General features: G+C 30.1%; 1 protein-coding gene across 1 annotated transcript; it reads left to right on the top strand.

The window, feature by feature from the left end:
* Window positions 1–6,269: 6,269 nt before the first annotated feature.
* LOC142320384 (esterase E4-like) lies at window positions 6,270–23,771 on the top strand. Its single transcript, XM_075358089.1, has 5 exons — window positions 6,270–6,452; window positions 15,941–16,126; window positions 18,739–18,935; window positions 19,893–20,046; window positions 23,576–23,771. Exons 2-5 carry the CDS (start codon window positions 16,105–16,107, stop codon window positions 23,602–23,604), a joined length of 402 nt encoding a protein of 133 aa, XP_075214204.1. The 5' UTR covers window positions 6,270–6,452; window positions 15,941–16,104; the 3' UTR covers window positions 23,605–23,771.
* Window positions 23,772–26,144: the final 2,373 nt, after the last annotated feature.

Here is a 26,144-nt window from a genome sequence, read left to right as displayed (position 1 = left end):
GGAAAGAAGATTCTAAAATCTGGATCACAGAAGCTGCAGGAGGACCTGCTAAGGAGACAAAGAATTTTGCTGACTGGCACCAGATCTAGCGAACATGGAGAAACGTATCAATGACAAGTTGAAAAATTGTCGTTTACAGAAACTACTCCAAAACCAACACAGAAAAAAGTAGAAGTCTCCAAACAAAAGTTGTTCCAGACCTGAGAATAAGCTCTTGACCGGTAAAAATGGAAGGAAAGTAAAGTAAACAGCATAAGTCGTTTAAATATAATGCAGCGACGGTAAAAGTTGAGATAGAGAAAATTCCCATTCAGGGAATCAGGATAGAAGACGATGTGATCGTGACTGTTGGAAGAGAGAGTGATGGACAAACATCAATGGAGCCCCGGAATGCTCGGAGGCCTCTAAAAGAAACAGCGAGCTTTTTAGCCGCCCCATGCAATGCTCACCTACCATCTGGCTCACTGGCTCAGTACCATCTAATGCCGACAGTGAAGTATCCTCCGGTATCTATTGCGAAGATGGATTGGATGATTCCATTTCAGAAGGCTCAGACAGCCTGGAACACTCTGGAATCAGAGGTGGAGTCCATCAGGAAGATGAGAAGAAGCAAATAAGGATGGCATAAAAGTAAATCTAGGCAGTCGATGTGTGTGTAATAAGTTTTGTAAGTTCTTCTGATTAATTTCATGAAAGGATGAGTTTTTAATAAAAGGACTTTAAAGCAGTTTTGATAAATTTTAATTTCTTTATAAACGAAATATGTTTTTTAATGGCAAGCTTTTTTACTATATACCCTCAACATATCGTGTTTTAAGGTTTTAATGTACTTTGACAAGTCTATTTTTGGATAATCTGTTTGACAAGACTAGTTTCTTGTGACTAGGTCGCTAGTTATTTTAACAAGAACGGAAAGAATTTTTTTATGTTCTCTTTTTTTCGGGAAAAAGTTAATGACCACGGCAGTCGATGCCCGTATTCCCAGAAAAAAGTTATTTAGTTACATTTTTGTATTTCTTCTAAATTTTAATTTTCTAGATTTTTTTTTCAGATTTGGCAAATTATTCTGTGTTGAAAATATGTATATATAAAATAGAATTTTACCTTATTTAAAATTATAATTATACATACTATAATATATATCTAAGATATATTTTGATAATGATTATAACTAATATATAATATATATATATATATATATACAAAATCACATTTAGTTTCAAAATCACATACAACCAACATTTTTAGTTTTTATATTTTTGCATAAACAGTTTATCATCTTGTACATGCACCGTGAATATCATACGATTTAAGACCAGACAGATCCTTAAAAACATCATCTATGAAGCCTCTGGTCTGTTGCAAAACCAGATAACTTTCCAGTTATAATATCGCATAGCTCGAACCCTTGTTGAGTTATTTAATTAATTGAGCTGAAAGTTGCAATCTGTATTCTTAGTGTCCGCCAGTGGCGGTTCGTAGCTAAAATTCGTGGAGATGCTGCTTTAGAAAATTTTTTTTCTGGGCCTTTTCAAAGCCACGGTTAAGTTTTCTGTAAAATAAAAGAACCGAAATAAAAATGAATCAAATATAGTAGCTGGAAGCAGGATAATAATCTAATTCTACATTTTTATCACGTTCAAGGATATGTTACACGGTTTTTAAGCACATTTTGCTTAAAACCGTAGTCGGTTTAGCCGAATAATAATAAAATGTCAATACAGATAATATTTTTTTAGTATAATTAGATAACTTAAAATGTTAAACACTATAACGCTTAAAAACACTATAGTCCAATGGTGCTTAATTTAAATTTCTATGTACACAGAAACAAATATATAATTATTTTATACTAATTACCTTCTCTTTCGCCCTTCCAGCCTGTTTTTGTACAGATTTGGCAATCAAAGAGCCCTTGCTTTCCACCATCTTCTGATCACTACTGAAACAACTAAACAATTTTTATATTCCTTCCATCGACTAAACTAGAAAAGGAAACTAACAAGGAACACTACATACACATGCGGAGTAAAAAAAATTACCTTCCACCAGCACGCCAGGGTCGGCATTGCGGGAGCGACAGTGCTCTATCCCCTTGGCGCATGAGCACAACAGCCAATCACCACTCCGCTGGAACTGTGAAGCGTACAGTTCCATACAAAGATCTTTGTATCTTTTTCATTAACTGGTGGATGGCTACTGACATTAAGCTTCCACTGGTGTCTAAGTTTTGGTATAACAAGTATTATAATTTATAGTTATTTTAATAATAATAGAACTGCTTGTGCAGGTCTATGCTATTACTTTTTGTGCTTGGTTATTCTCTATAATGCTGTACAATTTAATATTCCTTTGTTATGCATATTGAGAAATGTTTTATTTAGCAATAAATTTTCAGTTTATAAAATATGCCTACATGTTTTATACTTTTCTACAGGTTTTGCAAATGACTAAAGCCCACGGTTTTCTCACAAATATAGAGCTCCCGGAATGCCCAGAAGAATAACTTACCATCATAAAAAAACAGACTTACGAGTGCCACTAAATTACATGAAACTGACAAGATAATTTTATTGTAAAATATACAGAAGTCAGTATTCCAAGAAAAAAATCTTACTGCTATTAACAGAAAAGGAGCTTGTTCCTTACCCACAAAATATTTCATTTTTAAAGTCCGTAAGAGAGAAAAGGATTAAATATACCAGAAGGCCTTTCTTGATACACTATTGTAATAAAAAAATAGTGTTATTAATGTTATTTACATTATAATAATGTTTCATAATAATAAAACATAATAATGTTTCATAATAATTCAAGAATGACGGTCAAAGAAAGTTTTTTCATCATATTTTTAGAGCGCGGTTCAACATTGGTTTTAGTAGGCCACGGGTTGACGAATTTTTAACCTGTATTTCTTTGAAGGAAAAAATAAAACGTGTGAAAAATATATCATATTAAAGCGACTTCTTATAGGAAAAGATATTCATCGGCCGAAATACAAAGCCGTTTACTATCTATTGTAAGAAGAAAGGGAGAATCTTTTAACTATTTCTGTTGGTCGCCAAAAATATCAGGTTCTGCCACTCATCCCTGATCAGATTGCTTATTATTTGAGACCATTACACAAATGCAATTTCACAATTATAGCAGGCAGCTCTAAAAGCATACAAACAAAAGAAAATGTCTTCATCTATCAATAGAATGAAGCCGATTATAATAAAGGATCTAACGAAATATCAGCATTGTACCACTGCTTAATAGAACTTCAAATTACAGAATGTATTAGAAAAATTCGATTTGCCTGTGATGATTATTAGGTGGGGGGGGGGGGGGGAACAAAACAAGAACATAACCGTGGTTGGAATGTTGTCTCTAGTTTTTGAATTTTGCTCCCAAAAATGTGAAACAATTGCTACTAGTTTTCCATGTAGTTGGTCACTCGTTTCTGTCTGCAGACAGAGTTTTCGGCCACATTGGAAAATTAATTAAAGCCAAGAATGTTATACTGTTAATCTTGCATAGTACGATGTTTTTTTTTTTTTAGATTTTGGAACTGTAGTCTCATTAAAAGATAACATCTTATTTGATCGGAAGAGTATTGTACAAATAGTAATTAAACCTCCCGGGAAGTGATATTTTAGATTTAACCCTCCAAAAAGATAAAAATTCAGAAGGAACAAGAAAGGTAATAATATACTAAAAAAAAAGTAGCTGTGATTAGACAGCTACGTTTTTTTTACACTAGAATCGTTAAATGCTTCCTTGGAGTGACAAACTGCCGTAGCCTCTGCTCTATCGAAGTCGTTTACTACACCTTTAATGGCATCGAAATGAAACAGCACAGCTTCAATAGGACTGAATTATATTAACTAAAATAAATTCTGACGATTTTTTTGAATTCTGTTTTGTATGTAATCACCGTTTATTATTATTATTATTATTATTATTATTGTGGTTGTGATTACTATTTTTATTAATTTGTTTGATTATTGATTTGTCTTTTTTTACTTATGTTTTTAAACCAATAAATTGTAATTATATAAACATTTTAAATTGTTCATCTCTCAATATCCTGATCGAGCCGCAAACACGCGACAATATATATATATAATAGATTTATAATTATTAAACTGGATTTTCAACTTACCTTATTTTAATCCAGTCGCCAAAATATAAAATAATTTATATTACCCGCTACTTACTCATCTACCCACTACTATTGCCCATTGTGTTTATAACATCTTTTGAGTTTATATTCAGTATCTCTATAAATTGTGTACTCATGTCTTCTAGTTTCAAGGTTTTATAATGAATGTGAATTTTTACTTTTTATTATAATCTCTGAATTATTGCTATGAAACGGAATTTATAGTAATTTTATTGTTGCTTTAATTTTTAACTTTCTATACGTTAATTTTTTTTAAAGTTATTTTTACTTAGTGTACAGTCTTTTACTTGTGTTCACATTAAGAACTAATATATTAATATTATATAATATTTCGTCCTGATTTTTTTCTAATTTTAAAACTTTATTACAAAGACGCTTACGAAATATTAAAATATATATATGTAAAATATAATATATATATATATATATATATATGAATAGAAACATACATGAATAGAAACCATATATTCGAACGTCATGTTAACCTTTGACTCCTAACAAAATTTTGACGTTCGAACCTGAGGTCATTATTCTATGATGAACATGTGTTCATATATAGTAAAACACGGGTTTCAGACGTATTCAAAATTACAACAAATAATCAACAGATAAGATGACGTTTGAATATGAGAATCTCTTTTCACGGGTTTATTCAAATACCTTAAAGAACGGTTACTTTCAATGATGAATGTGTGTGTGTTCACATTAAATTTACATGTTGAAACTGTTGATTTAGTGAAAAATTCATAGTAAAACGTATGTTTTAACTGCAAACGGCTTGATTAATATTAAATTTATGATGATGATGTAGATCATCATTACTTTCAGCGATATGGATGTTATATCATTGATCATTATTTAATGTATACTATTATCATTATTTACCGTTCAAACTTTAAAATCATTGTTGGTTTTTATAACCTTTTTCTTTTCCACTTTAGCCTCAGGTAATTACCGTTCAGATGTTACATCAGAGGATGAATGAGGATAATATGTATGACTGCAAATAAAGTGTAGTTTTGTATAGTCTCAGTTCGACCGTTCCTGAGAAGTGTGGTTAATTGAAACCCAACCACCAAAGAACACCGGTATCCACGATCTAGTGTTCAAATCCGTATAAAAATAACTGTCTTTACTAGGACTTGAACGCTGGAACTCTCGACATCCAAATCAGCTAATTTGGGAAGACGCGTTCATCACTAGACCAACCCGGTGGGTTTGGTTTTTATAATCTAACAGCTACTCAGTTAACGCTGAAAATTTATAATGATCTCCTGCATCAATCAGTCATCACTACTTTCAGCGAAATCGGGTGTTGTGAAGTTTAAATTTTTTATATTTGTGAAAGCTAATTATTGACAGCCGATGTTATTTTATTTATATTTTACATAAGAAACGAGACCTCTCAGGTATATCTTTCATTAAATAAAAAATAGGTCGTATCTCGAAAAAGGTGCATCCCAGGTCATTTTTAATGCGATTTTGAAAGATTCATTCGAAACGACTAGACCTAGTCCCACGCGTCTAGCAGCCACCGTTCTTGAGATACTAGCGCGAGTAAAATTCGCAGATGTCAATTCACCTCAAACCCGATTTTCACTATCAATTTTTTAATAACTCTACACCACCTTGTAAATTTAAGAAAAACTATGATGATGTTCTACATCAATTGGTCATCATAACTTTCAGAGAAAACGGGGTGTAACATCTTTTTTCAATGATTCTTTTATTGTATATGTTCCTTCAGATTTGCGAGACTAAAAAAATTTCATATAAAGTCGCAAAATACAGTAAATTTATCAAGCTTCTACTTCACAATTCATAGTTTGTTATAAATGTATATTTTAGTATTAACATACTGTACTTATAGACTGTCTATGACATCAGGGAATCCCATATAGCAGCTGTCAATCATTCATAATTAGTTGTTTTTTTTTTTTATATATATCGGTTTAGATTGTTATTACAACAACACTGTTCTTCAACCTTCACTTAATGTAAATTACAGTTTTTCTACGCATGCACAGTAGCATATTAATCGATGTAACGAACAAATAAAAGATTCATGTGGTATTTTCACCGATTTTAAGCTAATTATCAATATAAATGTGGGCTTTGTAACGCTACAAAATTATGTTGAAGTGCTGGGAAAGCATTTAAAGCATGGTATTGTAAAGAATAAAAAGAATTAATTGAATTTTAAAATAAGCCAAAGCTGAAATCCCAGCCTGGGCTTTTTATGAGGTTAAAGGTGATAAAGACGAAACAACTGAAATTAATATCGGTACGTATGTTTATAAGAAATTATTACATCTGCATTTCGTATACATTAAAGAATGAAAAAAAAAACAACTGGCTGGATTTCGAACCAGTTGACTATGGCATGCGGTTCTTTGTTGCCTTAATCTGTTCGGCTATACTAATTACGTGACGTGTAAAGTGAAAATTGTATTACATAAGTTGTATGTTATCTTTTACGTGTAACGAATGTTAACAGCAATGCCAAATGATCAATACAATTGTTCACCGCATTTATATTAGATATATTTTCATGTTGATTGTAAGTACTCGGACCAAGTAAGCAAAAAAAAGTATCTATTTAACAAAACTTTTTAAAAAAGTCGTTGCGGAAAAAATAAAACTTTTTGTTATTTCAACTAGATCTTATTTTTTTTTCAAACACAATGCAATTATGTGATAATGTTATATATCTAAATTTTATACATTATCTAAGTATGGAACATCAATACCTTTATATACTAATATAAAGATTTTTAAATTGATTAATTTCACTCAAATCTGATTGTGTAAGATCATTATATATATATATATATATGTATATGTATATATATATATAAAATTTATTTTTATTCAAATACATTATTGGTTACAGTGGATAGCTGTTAAAATGTACAGTACAATTAATATCAGTTAGAATCTGTAAACAATAAACTATTCCATATAAATAATGATATTTCATATGTTACCTTTTTTTATATGTAATGTAAATATTTATATGTAATTTAATTTTATATGTAATTTTTTTCATATGTAATTATTATTCATACGTAACCTTTTCATGATATGTAACCATTTCATTAATATGTAACCTGTAATGTCATTTTTATTGATATAGTGTTGAAGTTAGTTTGTTATTACAAACTGTAAATCTATTTGTGTAAAATGTAATCTAGTGGTAGAAAAGGATATATATATATATATATATATATATATACGTTACCCTACTTGGTTATTTAACATTTTCTTAAATATCCAATTTTAGCAGTTGTTTACTGTTAAAAAATATCTTTTGTTTTATTAATAATGTAGAACATCATTAAAATAGTTTAGATAAGAATATCTATCAGTAGGTAAAAGGTTGGAAAGACAAGTAACATTATTCCTGAGCGTTGATTGTGTACTATCTTATCAATATCAATATAGGCTATTATCCTACTCTTAGTTATGGCTACATATTTTATTACAACCACGATTTTGTTAGTTTTTCTAATTACAGAAAATGAAGAAAACCGGTTAAATTTTTGGAAGAGCTTATTGTAATACGAGAAAATATAAATGCCCAAAGTGTGGTAGTGATGATGGCCCTAAGAATCATAGTATTTCATTGTAATAAATGTATAATAATTATTGTGAAGCGTAACTGAAAGAAAGTATGAAAATACTGCAATATTAAAATTTCACAATTAAGACAGACACGGTTCAAAAATAATAATTTTCCATGTAAAAAAGTACGCCATTTTAAGTGCTTTTATATCTGCCATGCAGGATTTAATCTGTAACAAGCTCACAATATCTAGTGGAATCTGCATTGAACTACTCTAACTTTTGAAAGGTGTGCCTTTTTGTAGTACAGCAGAACATTTTGAATCTAGAAGGTCCAAGTAAGATAATTGAGGTGTATGAAACAAAATTGGACAGCAAAGTTATAATCACAAAGATTTAATTGAAGGGACGTGGATGTTTTAATGGAACAGAACAAGACGGTTGAAAATATTTTCTAATTTTTATATGTGGCATCAATACATTGCTTTTAGTTATCAAGGAACATATATATCCATGTACAACTATAATCGGTAACTTCTGGCAATCGTACAATTTTCTCAATGTAGAAGGATTTACTTTCTATAGCATGAACCGTAGAATAATATTAAGGATCCAGATACAATCCATACACAAAATACAGGAATGCTGTGGTACGAGGTATACACAAATACACCCCATTTTAGAATCATAAACACCATTTCTTAAAGCGTTAAGCAGAATTTATATTTACAATGATCTATAATAAACATGAAACATATATTTATAATATTTTTATGATATTATGAAGTTTGTAACAACTATATCAGTTTAAATAAACTGGGCCTCTGTTTTTAACATTTTGTTAGTACAGAATAAAATACAAAATATATTTATTGCTTTTCTGTGGAGTCTCTCTGAAGTTGGTCATATTTTTCTAAATGTGTGGGAGCTTTTGATCCTTTTTGATAAATATGAGGACGTGTCATGAGCCAACTGCATATGAACTCTACTTTGTTGTCGCCTTGTAATCAATGCCCTGTCAGTGCCTCTTTAAATGGCCCAAAAACAAAAAAAAATCGCAGGGGGATAAATCTGGAGAGGGAATGTTTTAAGGTTTCCCAGTAAATTTCATCCGGTTCATTCAGAGTGCTAATGGCTGTGTTAGGCTTAGTATTGTCATGAAGGAGAAACACACATCTCTCATTGGCTGGCATTAGCTTTTATTTCTGTCGGTAGCTTTTACTTTCTCCAAGAGCTGACAATAAAAAGCAGCATTCACAGCGCGACATTTGTGGAAAAAATCAACGAGCAATACACTTTTCCAGTTACAGAATTCAGTTGGGAGATTTTTTCCAGCTGATTGACACATTTTAGCCTTTACAGGTCAAATTTTTTTATACGGTCAGGGCTCTCCATTCTATGCCATTCCATACTCTCAGAGTTTAACTTGGGAGTGTAGTGATGATCCATGACTATTCAAAGCAAAAAAAAATTCCCTCTTGTCAAAATCAATTCAGGAGCCTTTGGGCAAATTTCCTGTTGGGCCTGTTTCTGATTTTGTGTCAAAATTCTTGTGATAATGAAATGGGCACTTCCATGACTAATATACACTTCCAAATAGATTTCATCGACCATAAGGTGCTAATTGCCTTCAATGAGACAAAGATTATGTGAGAAATTTTTTATGTTGTGCAACTAACAATTTAACTTCTTACTCTGATAAGGCATTAGTTACCAAAGAAAAGTGAATCTGCTTTCCACATCTCTACTGTCAGTATCCCTTCATGCCAGCTTGCTTATGTTCGTTTGCAAGCCGTGAAGACATAATTCCTGTTTCTATTTGACTTACACACAACCCAGTGATGCAGGAATTTATCCCGCATAACCTGCTATCATAGACAGCTGTTTCTTCCTTAAACAATTCCAAAATAATGGTTTCCTCAACCTTTAAAACATTAAATCTTTAATATACCAATTAATAGGAAAACAAAATTTGATGTGGCATCCTGAATAGTAAAAAAATTACTTCATTTTCTTATGTTACTGTGCCTTTCTTCTGGCTTTTTCAGTACGTTGTTTAGCTTTTCATTCATTATTATCCATTTATAGTTTTATGTAACTTCATAGTCATAATATGACTACTCATTATTTACTAATGAATAATTTAATGGCATTTAAGGTAGTTAATATATTCTTCTTAGACAATTAATTTTTATTAGTATAATGGGAGAAAAAAGAAAACAACATTCTTAAAAAATTCAAGAAAGGAGATTTTGAAAGGAAAATATGAAATTTTAAAAATAAGAGAATCTGATGTGAAGTTAAAGGAAATAGCCATAAAATGTAGATTATTGTGTGTTAAATGTTTGCAAGAACTAATATGAGATATAGAGGAATGGTCAAAGGATATAAAAAAATTGTACCAGACATAAAAATTTTAAAAGAATAGCGATCACAAATTCACTTTTTACAAAGGGATTCTCAGCATTTCAAATATTAAACCAATAGAACTGTTAGTGTCTGAAAACTTTTGGCAGAGATGGTTTGATTCATTTAGAAGACAAATCTGATTACACAACATAAATAAAAGTCATTGCATATACGGTTGTATGTAGGTTTGTTTCATATCTCTTAAACCACAGGACTGATTTCAATTAAACTTGAAACAATTATACTTACTAACTGAGAAAAAATACTGTACTTGTTAGACATCTCTAATGCAATCGCTGCAGGAATTGGTGAGGGGGAGAAACTTAAAACATAAAATATTAAAATTCTGGAACATTTGAAAATATTCTAGAATATTTTCAAACACTGTTACATTTTGGAAATTTGTAGAACTTCCTAGAAGTTTCTATAACATTTTGGTGCAGTCTAGATCGTTTTCAAACATTTGTAACAATTTTGAACATGATAAACATTTTTGAAAATAACAGATCATTCTACATATCTCTATCATTCTGTGATAGTCTAGATTTTTTTTAAAGAAAATTCTGGAACATTTTTGAATATTATATTGTTAATGCAATTTAGATTCACAGAAAATTTAAATGTACCAGACTCTTAGTGCGAAAAGACTGTTAGCTAATATCATAGAAGCTACAACATTAACAGGAAAGAAGAAGGTCAGGATATGTTCATTCCTCGGATACCATTAGTCCCAACTGATTATAGTTTCCTGTTAGATTGCTTTTGCAATCACAATATACTAGGCCCCAAGGACAATCAGTCAAATGGTGTGGTATTAACTTAGAATCCCCGGGTTTTTTTTTCATGGAGAGTTTTATGTAAAAACACCAAAACACCTCTTTATCTGAGCTCCAGGAGGAAAGATAAAAAAATGCTGTTTACATGCAAGCATTGGATTAGCCTAAGTCGTTACAACCTTGAACTTTGATGTGTTGTAGTTTGAAAGCTGTATTTATTTAAATGTATACTGACAGTTTGTTTAGTTGCATTAGTTATTTGTATATTGTACATTTGTGTGTATATGTCTTCATTTACAACTTATGTCTGTCTATAGCATCTTTCTCGATGCTCATGGTAGGATTAATTAATTTAACTAAATTAAAAATATTAAATCAAATTAAATTGTACATATTTGTGTAGTTGCATTATTTACTGTACAACATATTGTTTGAAAGGTTAAAATACATACTTATTCTTCAAAACTCATTTCATCTTCATTCAAACCATATTATTGTAGAGCAATAAACAACATTCCAAAACCTACGATTATAAGGCCATCAATTGACGTAATGAATAAAAATCTTGATTTATCTGGCAAAGACAAAAAGATCACTCCGTTATCGAGTAAGAAGGCTAAGGAAATTGTGCCAAGAGTACAGGAAAAGTCTGGGTCTACCGAAATGGAGGTACAAGTCATTATTGAGAAAGCACCAGACACAGACGATAATAAAACTGTATGCATAGAGCCTCCAAAAGGTCAGAGAGAAGCCGCGGTGAGAGCGTCTATATCAGCCGGTCCAAGCACAGCCTTAGAGATTGAATCCAGTTCATCAGCCGCCGAAAATGCATCGCTTGCGAGTTTAGATTCGAATAGCAACGATGCTAACTGCACCAACGAAGCTTTCATCACCTGATGTAAGCCGGCGAACATCATTGGCATCAGAAAGAGAAGAAGATGCCATGTCCGAGGTCTCAGACACACTCTCTTCAGAAGTTAAGCCCGTTCGAAGAATGGAAAAACGGTGCAAGAAAGGATGGCCGAAAGGAAAGCCTAGACGGTAAACTTTGGATTCGAAAGTTGTATTAGAATATGAAATTGTGAACCTTTTTTATTTTTTTTTGAAGTGGGACGGGGCTTATGACCAAAGTAGTCGATGCCCCTAAAAACCTCAAAAAAAAAAAATAATGATAATAATGCCCTGAGGTAGGTAATCCCAACGTCCGGAACACAACATCTACGTTCCACGTAGGGCGGCCACAGCTGTACTCATGTACAAGACATATAGCTGGCTAACGGAGCTCCGAGTAAATTCCTCGGATATATTACTTTTTTTGACCTGTTTCCATCTTCAGGTCACCAGACGGATTGGGTTTTTCGGCCACCTGCAGGATACGAACAATTAAACGATTAGGAAGTGGACACATACCATATTTAGAGCTGGCGATGTGGCGGCCAGGGTCAATGTTATTGCAGGTGTAACGGAGACCCTTTCGTTTTCCACATGTCCCCTGCGATAGCAAGCATGTAGCAATGGTACCCATGTATGTCGGTGCATGGGAGCTCTGAAAGCTTCGGTAAGTAGGCGCCTGGAGTCAGTGAAGAGATTGCGCATCCGTTCTCTGCCAGGACATATGTCGGTTCCACCGGAGTACCGGAACGGACCTCAGGGTTGGTAGCCCTGGAGTGATTGTGTACCCCGGCGGCTAGCATTACTACAGAAGGGATCAAAGGTCATGCAAACTGATCAACAACAAAACGTGGCAGAGGGTTCACGTAAACACCCTCGTTTAACACCGGCCGTATCGCCTGAGGCAAAACGGAGAAAGAACGCGGAATCAAGGAAAATTGAAGTCGAGGCTAGAAAAAGCTTACAAAAAGCTTTTTTTAAGAATATTAATGTTCCAAAACCTAAATACTTGGTTATTGCAAAGGAGGATGGTAATTTCTCGAGGGTAAGTTCCTCGAGAAACGGATCAAGTAGAAATTACAGTTACAATAAAAGACCCGAAATCGGCAATAAATAACTTTCGAACATTCATCGAAAGTTTAAATGAAGTAGAAGAAGGTGTATTTAGTGCATTAAAGAAGATTGAAAATGCCCTTGATTTTCAAATCTGCAAAAGAAAACAAAAAAAATTAGACTTTTTTTAAGAAATAATTAAAGGTATTTTATTGTTTTTTTATTTTTACATAATACTATACACATTTTGTATTTTCTAATGTAATTTAGTGCTGTAGAACATTATTATAAATTAACATAAATTTTTGTGTACAATTTTTGAGTTTCTTTATTTTACCTTTCTAAATAGAAAACTTCCCAAATCTAAAAAAAAATTGGTCTCTTGAGTTCGGATTAGAAAAATTTTTTTTTGTTTTATAAAAAAGAAATAACAGGTTTACTACCTGATTGGAATTACTTAAGAATTATCTAAATTATTGTTTTTATTTAAACTACATATTCAAAAATTTTGTTAAATAAATATTCCTTATTTTAATGAACGAAACTGAAATTAAATTATCTATAATTGTGATAGGGTAAGGTTGATGAAACTGAGTCGTTGGTCTTCTTAGAAGAATGGAAACCGATCTTGTTGTGGATCAAATTATTTCATTAAACAAATATAAAAATCAAAACTTTCATTCCTGAAAGCGTCGTAATTATTCCTAAAAATAAGAATAAAAAAAAGAAAGGAGAATATGAAATGAAACTGTTTCCTTTCGTCTTTTTCGTTGAGCTGACATATTGCTGCGTATAAGTATGGATTTGAAGTGTTATTCAGCACTACAAGAGAGATAATTTTTTCTATTCACCCCAGGGACTAGTTGTTGTACAATAAACTGTTCAATTGCTCTTACAGAAAGCAGCTCTGAGCAGTTACAATTTTTCACAGCCATAAGAAAGAAGGTCATATTACCTAAATAACATTTAATAATTAATTTGTTGGTTTTTATGAACAAATTAGTTATCTGATTTTTTTTTGTCGGTATTTTAAAATAATTTATTCATTTTTCACATTCCATTTCATTTCAGCTTAACATTTGCTATAATACATAATAAATCATGAATTAGAGATCTGGTTATAGATTTGAATTAAATTTTGAGGACATCATCTACTGATTAATCAAATTTGTTTTATTTTACCGTAGAACAAATTATTTTATCAGTTCATTGACAGACTTGTAAATTATGTTCAAGTGTATCTACTGGGTCAGTGTGCGGTTAGAGAAAACGAAGAGAGTCGTCGCTTTAGAAATGTAGATGTGATATCTAACTAAATTTACTCTAAAAATTTATCTTCTAAGATTTTCTGGCCGGGGAGCCAGGTAAAATAATTAAGAGGAAAAATATTTTATTCTTTTAACTGTTGAATATTTTAAAATACCATCGGTTGATTTTCGCTATCGCTCATCGGAGAATGTGTCACGAGCTTCTCTTGGCTTCGCCTCATTTCAGTGGTCGAAGAGTCGTGATGTTTCTTAAGATGTTTCATTATATCACTGCTCAAAAATGCTGTGTTCAAAGTTTTTTTTTTTACTGTCACGCAACTAGCAGACATCAGTTTGTTTACTTATTTTTCATGTCTCCAATTTCGATTAAACTGTGAAAAAATAGAGTTAAGAATATATATATATATACAAATTGATATGAGGAAGTTTCTGTTTATAAGTTTGCAATATTTGTAAGAATATGAATACCCATTTCAAATTAACATTTAATTCTGATGGACACTTTGTTAATTGTATAAAAACAATCAAAATGATTATATGAATTTGTAGCATATGTATTATGATCATGACAATGAAAATAAGTGTAATGAAATGCAAAATACTAACTTGGGTTGTTATAATGATGAAGAGTTTATTTACTGCTAATAAATTATAAATGAACGTTCATCCAAAAATAAATTATGGCATTCTCTGGCCTATATTTTAAAGAGTATTACAAAAACTTTACCTAATAAACAAATTCCTACCACAAGATTTAAAGAAATACTAAAACTATGTTTAAAGTGTATTTGTAATACAGTTTAATTTTATCTAATAAACAATTTCTTTCCGCAAGATTTAAATAAATACTAGAAATATATTCACTTATATGTAAAACTTTAATATAAGTGAATACATTTTGTTTTAGTAGTTTTTTAGGCTACCAGCAATGATATTAATATAATTAATAAGTTTCAAATATTATACAGAAAAATACAAAAAAAAAAAAAATGATAAAACTAATCTCAAAGAAAAGAAAAATTAGGTTGTTACATAATATTTAGCCTAATATCCTATACAATTTGTATTTTAAAAATCACTATGCTGATCAAACTGAACTTATCTTCCTGAGTCAGTCAAGCAGAAAGTATGTCTTTACTTTCATTTTTATAATATTATTATCCAATCAAGAAAATTTGAACTGCAACAATCTAAATAGTGTTTCTATTTAATGAATAATTTACCATAAAGGCCTAAAGTATTTAGATAGGAATATGAATGCACAAGAATTTTATGAAAAATGTCATGCTATACCAAAATTTAAATCTGAAGCCTTTCAAATGAAAAGCTGAGATGCTGTTACTGTGCTACAGAGACTAGGAGTGTATTGTATTATATATAGTGATCAACCTGTATGTAGAAAAAGCTTATTCTTTTTCAAACAAAATTCAGTTTTATATAAAAAACAATATAATATATTATGATATTTATTATTGCAAATAAATAACAGTTTAAAATTAAAAGACATGCAGAGAACCACATAAGGTATTCTGGAATGTAAGAAATTGCAATGGCACTGCTATATGTGACACTCTAAGAGGGTACAGTGATGAAACATTCATCAAACAGGTTGTGAATTTTTATGAAATATTTTTACACAAAATGACATGCACCTATACTCACACAAGTACATGCGCTCACACACACACACACAAATATATATGTATTATAATTTATAAATTCCTTACGTTTATGAAGTTATGAAATGACAGTTTAATTATAATCATGTACTAAGAAGAAAAAAAGAAAAGTTTTTTTTTAATAAATTACAGGTTTTGCTAGTACTGAAGATGCTGAAATTCCTGGAAATTATGGTTTAAAAGATCAAGTTTTAGCACTCCAGTGGGTTCATAATAACATTGCATCATATGGTGGTAATCCTAATAGTGTAACAATAGTTGGACATAGCGCAGGAGGTAGTAGTGCTCACTATCAAATGATGTCACCCCTTAGTAAAGGTAAAAAAAAGAAACATTGTACATATTTACAACACAAATATTAGATTAGTATTATTTTTTGAAGTGTGAATAAAAAATTATATGGTTGGATGGATATAAGAGGTAACTTGATTTCAGTGGATTAGTAATGCAACAAATTTTATTACTACTGGTAAATTTCAGATATTGATCAGAAGGGATTATATTTCATTGCAATAATACTCATAAATAGTAGTATTTATTATTATTATAGTAGTTATTTATTATTGATGTAAATTCCAATTTGAGATGAATTAAAGTAAAACTTAAGGCAGTGATGACAAGGGTAAGCATATCATAATAAATGATTACAATATTTGACTTGCAGTAATTCACATACGCTTTGATATTGAATAGACTGCGTAATAAAAATATAAAATATGTGTTGCAGATTGCTCAACTTCTCAAAAAACGTCCAGTACTGTATAACTTCCTTGTTCAAAGACATATTTGGCCAACATCATTAAACTTGCTGTTTTATCATGATCAGTCATCATTCAAAAATAGAATATATTGCATTTAGAATATTTTATAGTGTCTTGTATAAGGAACTATGTGAACAAAAAGTCTACATCTTAAATTTCTTACCCTCTCTGTAGTCTTGCCTTGAGTCCCATTTTTAATCTTCCAGACTATTCTTAACAACTTCCATCATATTCTATTAAGGTCCCATGTAACTAATCTCACATGCAATTCTTTTTTCCTCATTTCCCTATTCAGTTATCCTCACGTTTTCTTGCTCTCCTTTGAGTTGATGTGTCCTGATTCATGTATTCATTAGTTTATGTTGTCAGTACTTCTGAGTGTTTGTATATTTGCAAGCTTTTATTTATTTGATAGCTAGCAGATTTGAGAAAAATTCTGTACTTCAGACCTCACTTAACATTCCTTCATGAGTGACGTAAAATGTGTTCCCGATAAATCATTAATTATTGTTAGTGTCCAACATCTTATGACCCTTATTAACTATTTCGGCTCCATATCCTTCTTTACTTTGCTTTAGAAATGTATTATAATTTCATCTTGATGTCAATTTAGCATTCCATTCCTTCACTATATTTTATTTTTATAATAGTAATAATAATATAATTTATGTTGTCATGCAAAACTGTTTAAAATTCCATTTTTTGCAGGTTCTTCAGTATTTTCAATTTGTGAATATATTATTATAGAAGACATTTTTCCATCTACCACTATGATTTTTCAAAATCTTTAAAGTCAATATTACCCATTTTACACATATCTAGGTCATCAATTAGTATTATTCCTATTCTTCCTTTACTCTGGATAATTTTCCAATAATTTTTAAGTATCACTTTCTGTTTTAGTAAAATAGGCTAAATTTCCTTCCTTAAAATTAACATTCATTTATTCATTTCAATTTTAATAAATTTGTTACACTGGCTCAAAATACCTTTTTGGCTAGAATATTGAAAATGATTAATTAATTTTTGATGTGTTGGTTATTGGCCCTGCAACAGATTATTTTGATAGTGGTTGACCTCTACAGTCTTTCTAACCAATCTAGTTAGAGTCTATAAACCTCACTTCCATTGAATTTTATTGGGATAATCATCCCTGTGATATACACTCTTGAAGAATGACAAATATGAAGGTGGCCTAAATGTGCTTCTGAAGTCCGTCTCAATTATGCCATTTGCTCACTGATCTAGTTTCCTGTTGACATTGATAACTGACCTTCTGTTCGGTTTATCAGCACATAAAACCAAAGGGACATCAAAGGGTTGCAACTGGATCAAAGAGAATAGAATTTTTTGGCCAAATCTTTATTTTTGTAGATTCATGTGTTCTGTATCATTGCTTCATATTTCCATATCACCAAAGACAAAGCTCTCCTCAGGTGGAACCAAAGTCCCTAAACCAAGTCCCTTGGTTTAGGTAATATTGAAAATAATTGTGCATAAAATAGTGAACTTAAATTCATATGAATAATAAAGTAAATTTTAGTAAGGAATGAAATAAATTGCTTGAATTTTAAGCCTCAAAAGAATTCCTTACAGAGGAATAAACCTAAAGGCTTTAGAAATTAAATAAAACTAACTTTTTAAAATCTCAAATTGTTCAGACTTCAAGAAGGATTCAAATATTATATAGGTTGAATTTTATTTACATAAATACTCTATTATTCTCATATTTTGGAAGGAAAGGAGTTTCATTTATGACATTTACCTAATTCCTCAAGAATAATTCTTTGGAAGATTTGTAACTTTAATTAATGTGCTTTTAAATTATAATGTTTAATGTAAATATTCTTAGTTGGGTATCATATATTTGAATAATTTTTTAGTCAAGAATTTGATATTGATATAATTTTTTTTTATGTCAGTAGCAAGTATCTTAAATTTCTTTTAAATTTATAAATAAAAAATGTATGTTTAAAATTAAATTCATTAAAATATTTACAAAATTATTTTTATTCGTACAAGTTAAAATTTCATCATATCTGTTGTAGATGTTACAAGAAAACAAGTAAAATTTATACTATATAGCAGGATTATTTTATATTTTTATTTTCACATGTTTTATTAGTTCTTAAATTAGCATAAATAACACTTAATTTGTTTTTCTCACAGGATTGTTCCATCGTGCTGTACCAATGAGTGGTTCATCACACTGCCCGTGGGCATTAAGAGCTCCAGTTGTAGTGGCAAAGAGAACAAAACAGTTAGCTTCTTTTGTTGGTTGTACAGCTGAGCCATCAAAATACATGCTTGATTGTTTGCAACAGGTATCACCACAATTGATAATTGAAATGAGTGAAAAATTTAAGGTAAGTTTTATTTTATTTCCTTTTTAATAATTAATGTATTCTGTATTAAACTGTAATGTAAAGTAATAAATATTATATGGAGATCTCATCTCTTACTTCTTGTCTGGAGTTTGACATCACATCTGTTGGTACTAAATACATGTTTAATATAATTTTAATATAAATAAAATTTTTAATACAGTAGTTAGTAAAATCTATGCTGTAGAGTGAAATTAAATCATTCACTTGTGACCATACCTTTTTTAACAATAGGTATTTTATTATTACATTTCAGTTTCAAATGTTTCATTCCATTCTTTTGTTTTAAGTGAAAAAGTGTAAGTTTACTTTAAACTAAAATAGAAGAAAACTAAATCTTTAACAAAGTAAAACACAATAATAAGAAAAAATGGTAACAGAGATACATATTATTTACCTGAACTTCATATTAGGCTTATAGTTAGTTGTACTATGCAAACTGGTAATGTAACAGAATGGTAACATCCTTCTGTCATCAACAAGATTTTGGGTTATCCTGGAATTTTTGCAGCTGCTACAAAATTACATGCTTCATCATCTCTAGTAAGTAGAGCTCAGAAGTGTATCTAGCTGAAAAATTCCTACTAAATCTCAAAAAAAAAAAAATTTTAGTGTAAAAAGAAAAAACAGTCTTATAATCGATAAAGCCAGGTAAGGTTTACTTGTGATTATTTAAGAAAGACATCTGATTACAATTTCTGAAATGGTTATTTAACTATTAATGATTCTAATTACATTTTATTAAATGTTATTGTTAATCTAATTAATGTTGACTATCTTTGACTAGATTTGAACCTGGATCTTAAAACATCACTAAGTGAATTTTATTGTCAATTGTTTAACCAAATTAATTACTCGTATTTTATAAGGAAATAAATTGTAGATTTTGGTTCATAATTTTGTGTATATTTAATCCTATATATCCTTTTGCAAAATTAGGAGTGGGAAATGGATCCAATAATTGTTTTTACTCCACCAGTAGAACCAAAAGGCATTGAAGGTGAATTTTTAACTGTGAATCCTCATACTGTTAAAACAACTATTCCAATGATGACTGGCATAACAAAAGATGAAGGGGCACTGAGAGCAGCAAGTAAGTTTAAGAATTTAAGTAATTCAGTAGACATGTTTTGCCCTTTGTTAGCAGTTTTGTAAGAACTGCTTTATTTTGGATGATGATTTAGACCATATAAGCGTAAATAACTACCTGTAAAGTAAGTATAAATGACTAAAGGCTGATTTGATGTTTAAAAATAGCATAAACATTATACAAAGCCTAAATAGTACTACTGAGATACATTAAAACAAAGGTTATTAGTAGTGACTAATTTCCAACTCAGAAAGCATATTTGAAGGTTTTGAAAATATTATTATACAATTCAGTCAATATCTTACAATCACTGAAAAAATATGAGACAATTATGCATACAAACTCACAGCAAAATCTTTCACATCAAAAATTAATATAATCTGGGATTTTTTCAGACATGGAAAAATCTAACTTGTTTCTGGCATTCTAGTCAGAACAGACAAGGGAAATTGTTATAAATTCAAATTTATTATTACCGCACAACCCAAGATTATGAGGGCTCAATATGTGCAATAGTTATATGTTACCGTACAATGTAATTTGTGCTTTAGCCAGTCTCTCTTAAGACTGATGATGTATGTAAAGCACCCGAGACACAAAAATCAGAATTGTGGTCTTTGAGAATAACAATATTCACGTAAGCCAGTACTTACAATGAAAAGAATGCAGGACTCAAAATCTCAGCTTATGATGCTTGTTTTTGAGCATGGCTGTGCTGTTTTAATGAGTCGATTGTATGGATTAACCATGTCCAGTTATTTTGGTTGTAACATCTAATGTACATTGAAAATAGTGTTAAGAAAGAAATCATTTGGTTCTGATTTTCAGGATGACATTTTTCATTTAAGTGATATCATTAAGGTATTATCTTTTAAACTAGTTTTTCACTTTTTTAAACATTGAAATGCTCAAATTATAGGGTTGCTGAGTATTGATTTTTTTCTTTTAATTATTAATCAATTTTGTTAATAACTTTTAATATTTATTTATTTTTTAAGAATGTTTTTTAAATTTTAAGTCTATTTTTTACTTTTTTTAATTTCCCTTTATCTGCTGATGATTGTTTGACGATTGAAATGTTATCTACTTTTAAAATGTTATTTTTGAAACGGTTTTAAAGCATTTTCTCTTCCTGATTTTATTTCCATTTCATTCAAAGTTGATAAAGTAAAAAACGTTTTTAAAAATTATTAAAGAACATTATGTGAGCTATTCCAAAATTGATTTTGGCAGGTAATTGAAATTGGCAGGTAAACAAAACAAAGATTGAGAAGAAAATTTTACTACATATAAGTTATTTACCAACACTCAGGCAGTATGTAATGCAACTGGCCTAGAATTTTGCTGCAGAGAAGTCGTTTTGTAAGAGACCATTAAAGTATAGAGAAAAATTCAAGACTTATGTAAGATAACATAAATACCCTTACTGTGGATTAACAGAAAAATTCTGGATTAAGCATGGAAAAAATAGGTTATCATGCTTCATGTGACAACAAAATAAAAATATCTTAAAAATCAATACTTAAACATTATTGTGGCTAAAAAGATTTTATTATATACAAAATTATTTGCATTAATAAAGATAACATTTTTAACAATAAAAATAGGTAGCCTGAATAGGTGGCTACCTATTCAGGTATTTATTGTATTGTAGCAGTAGGTTTTAAAAATGTGAACCAGACAATATTGGTTTCTAAGTATCCAGCAAGTTATTAACCCCATCATAAGTTCATTAAAATATTTACAAAATTATTTTGTAATTATAGATAGAAATGTTGGATAGCCATTCAAACCTTCATAATGGTAAAGATGGTAAGTTCAGTGGGTTTTTTGAGCGTTTCGCTTGAACTGCTCAAGGAAAGACTTTATGTGAATTGCCAAATAGAACTATTCACTGTCATGCACAGGGACATTTGGAATTTTTTTTTTGTCTTTAGTCATTTTACTGGTTTGATGCAGTTCTTCAAGATTCCCTATCTAGTGCCAGTCATTTCATTTTGGTATACCCTCTACATCCCACATCTCTAACAATTTTTTTTACATATTCCAAATGTTGCCTCCCTGCACAATTTTTTCCTTCTACCTGTCCCTCCTATATCAAAGTGACTATTCCAGGATGCCTTAATAAGTCTGTCTCTTTTTTAACTATACTTTTCCAAATGCTTCTTTCTCATCAATTTACCAGAACACCTCTTCATTTGTCACTTTATCCACCCATCTGATTTTTAGCATTCTCCTATAGTACCACATTTCAAAAGCTTTTATCTTTTCTTCTCAGGTACTCCGATCATCCAAGTTTCACTTCCATATAAAGCTACGCTCTAAACATATACTTTCAAAAATTCTTTTCCTGATGTTTAAATTAATTTTTAATGTAAACAAATGATATTTCTGAGTGAAGGCTCATTTTGCCTGTGCTATTTGGCATTTTATATTGCTCCTGCTTCGTCCATCTTCAGTAATTCTTCTTCCCAAATAACAAAATTCTTCTACCTCCATATTCTTTTCTCTTCCTACTTTTACATTTAGTGGACCATCTTCGTTATTTTTAGTACATTTCATTACTTTCATTTTTTCTTGTTTATTTTCATGCGGTAGTTCTTCATCCATGCCATTCATTGTTTCTTCATTTTTACTATCAGTTAGAATTACTATATCATCAGAAAATCGTAGAATCTTTATCTTTTCACCTTGCACTGTTACTATGGATCTAAATTGTTCTTTAAGATCATTAACTGCTAGTTCTATGTAAAGATTAAAAAGTAATGGGGATAGAGAACAGATGTTCCCTATAACAAGGATTTCTTTGTTAGAGTCCAACAAATCCTTGTTGGACTCTTTTTTTTATTATGGCTTCTTTCTTATGTTCTTCAATTATTACTATTGCAGTTTGGTTCCTATAAAACTTAGCAATTATTCTTCTATCTCTATACTTGAGGCCTAAATTTTTTTAAATGCTGAACATCTTATTCCATTCTATGTTATAAATGCCTTTTCTAAGTCTATAAATGCCATGTATTTTTTATGTTTGTTGGTTTGTTTTTCTTTAATCTTCTTTCCACTATTAATCTGAGTGCTAAAATTGCTTTCCTCATCCCTATCCTTTTCCTGAAACCAAACTGGTCTTCTCCTAACACTCACTGTAAGAAATGGATTGACTAACACTGATTGTAAGAAATGGAAAACACATAAATTAATTCACTATTACAGATAAATAATAGTACTTATTAAACCATTCAATACTGATAGTAAAAATATTTTATTTTTCAAATGAAACTACAACCTCTAAAATCTTATATGAAAGAGATTTAAGTTTAAATTTGATTAATAATTAAATAATTTTTATAAAAAACTAAAAATTTAAGTAATTCATACATTTTAATAGCATTACTGATGGTTCTTCTAATATATTTTTATTACTATATATTTAATTTGGTTTTTTATAATAATTGATTCAACAAATATTTGCATGCTAATGTGTCACTGTTTTAAAAGATAACTTAAAATGTTTATGTATATGTTTTAATTACAGAAATCCAGCACCAAAAGGATATAAAGTAGTGTGGGATAAAGTAATTCCGCAAAAAATGAATTATTTACATATTGAAAGTGAAAAATCAAAAATGGAGACTAAACTTTTCTCAGAAAGAGATGCTTTTTGGCAAAAACTGCAATGGAGATCTAAAATTATTTCTTCTTCTTCTGCTATAAATAAGGATGAACTGTAATAAAATGTAAGTCTGATTTATTAAATTTAATTTGTTTAATAACACAATAAAATTTTTCTTACACTTCTATTTATAAGCACTGTAACACCTTTGGGCTGGAATGGAAGGACGTTTTTCTGTTCATTTTAATGAAATTAGGTAGCAGTAAAATTAAATTGATTTTTCTCATTACTCAATGAGTAATCATTTGCATTAAAAACTCCTAAAAGTATCTGAGAGTTTTTCAACTGAAAGCAATATCTAACAAGTAATCGTGTTAATGTCTTTTTATGTCTAATTTGTAGATAATGTTATGTGTACATCAGATGTTATAATGTAACATGTCTGCTAAGGTAGCTTAGTAAAACAAACATAAAACTAATTTTATTTTGTTTCTTAATTAAGGGTTTTTAGTGTCGGGTAAATAATTCTACATAGCTTTTTAGGTGCACCCATTTTTACTATACTTAAATTAGTATTAAAGTTGAAATCAGTATGTTATTTGTGTAAATAATGCAGAATTACTTTGTCAATATTGTTTGAATATATTATTCATTAAAAAAGGAAATTGTAGTGGCATGAAATATGAAGAAAAAAATATTTAAACACATTCAATGTCTAGTTTTATCTGAAAATATCTCTTTTAGAAACTAGCATAAGATAAATAGTTCCACATCCCAATTTTGAGATTCCAGATCCCAAAAAATTAGCATGACTTTCTCAATCTTCAGGAAATAGGTTCACCATCTAGTATTCATACCTGCTACGAACGATCTGTCCAACATGATGCTGTTATTGATGAAATTATTATCGATTCAGTTCAGAAGAGTTCAGGCGTCAGCACATGATGTCTTTCTAAGCAGATCGAAGTTTCGCATTTGATGGTTTGGAGGACACTTAAATAAAACAAGTTTTATCCTTATCATAAACAGCCAGTTCAACATCTACATCCAGGAGACAATCTGCTTCACTTGAAGTTCTGCAACCGGTTGAATACAAATCAGCAACTCTACAAATATGTTTTGTTTACTGCTGAGGCAAATTATGTTCGAGATGGCGACAACAACTTATGCAATGAGCAAACATGGGCAGAAGTAAATCCTCATGAAACGGTGGAAAGCAATTTTCATCACCAATTTAACATCAATGTATGGTGCAGCCTTTATAATCAGCTGTTTGGACCGTTCATTACCTGGCCACTTAAATTCTGAAGTCTGCTTGCGCTTTCTTCAACAAGAATTGCTCTCCTCTTAACAAATATCACAGATTAACAAATAGTCGAGTTATGGGAGAAAATCCATGTAATTTTGTGTCATAATTATTAGGTCTATTATTGTGAGAAAATTATTAATTTGATACTAATTTACAATACTAAAATTAACAATAAATAAAAACAATTAATATTTCATGAAATTGAACGTAAAGTGGAGAACATGAAAACAGACACATAATTATAACATGAATTTTCTGCCATAACTTGGCTATTTGTTAACCGATTTTCAAAAATAAAATGTCACTTTGTTCAAAATAAAAGGATTAATATTTTACCAAACATAAATTTTGATAAAACTAATATTTATGGATATATAATGAATTGAAAAATAAACATTGCCACCATTTTGTAATTTGCAAAAGTATTTAAGTCCTGATTTTTTGCTAATTTTAAAACCTCATTATTAAGACACTTACCAAATACTAATGTGATTTGTCTATCCGAACTTGAGATATAAATTTTTATATAAAAATAATAAAATGGCAGACAGGGGAACGAATGAAAAATTGCCATTTTTTTCTAAGGATATTTTTTGTTTGGTTTACAAGTAGAATTGAAAAAAGTATAGCCAACCCACCACTTTAGAAACACTGTATATTGTAATTAAACATTTTCTCAGGAAAGCAAACATTGTGTATCATCGTGATATCTCATTGGTAGATTAGGATGTAACTATTTTTTAAAATTAAAGTACATGCACTGTTACAAAATGTTCAAATAGGACAATACAATATAATAACGTGGAAGCATGAGTAAGACATTTATGTGACAAACATGATCAGCTGACAAATAATTCACAGTCTTCAGGTAAGTTAAATATTGTTTGGAGTTTATTACTATTTCATTACTCATTTTTGCTGTAATGGATACGTTACTTCTAAGTGTGATTATTAAAGTAATGTCTACGGAAACCAGAAAGCGTTTGATTTTTCTTACCTCTATTTATTATTTTTTGATCTTTCTTATTTATTATTTTTATTGTTAGAAAACAAATGTTTTTTATTTTTATAATTTTTCAGGAATTGGGAATTAAGAAAGTATTAAGAAATATATAGATTTTAGAATTGCTGAGTTTTGATCGAAGGGTTTTTTGTCCCAGGGACCAAGAAGTTTGATTAAAA

The sequence above is a fragment of the Lycorma delicatula genome, chromosome 2 (genome assembly GCF_047948215.1).
Source record: "Lycorma delicatula isolate Av1 chromosome 2, ASM4794821v1, whole genome shotgun sequence".
In the NCBI taxonomy this organism is placed as follows: Eukaryota; Metazoa; Arthropoda; class Insecta; order Hemiptera; family Fulgoridae; genus Lycorma; species Lycorma delicatula.
The sequence above is the reverse complement of the archived record's forward strand: the minus strand, read 5'-3'. Positions and strand labels throughout refer to the sequence as shown.

Bases quoted from the DNA above. Each gene is read 5' to 3' on its own strand.
- LOC142320384 (XM_075358089.1), top strand. From the start codon at position 16,105: ATGATGTCACCCCTTAGTAAAG. The intron at 18,936-19,892 runs GTAAGTTTTATT...TTGCAAAATTAG, and splicing joins AAATGAGTGAAAAATTTAAG to GAGTGGGAAATGGATCCAAT. The intron at 20,047-23,575 runs GTAAGTTTAAGA...TTTTAATTACAG, and splicing joins AGGGGCACTGAGAGCAGCAA to AAATCCAGCACCAAAAGGAT.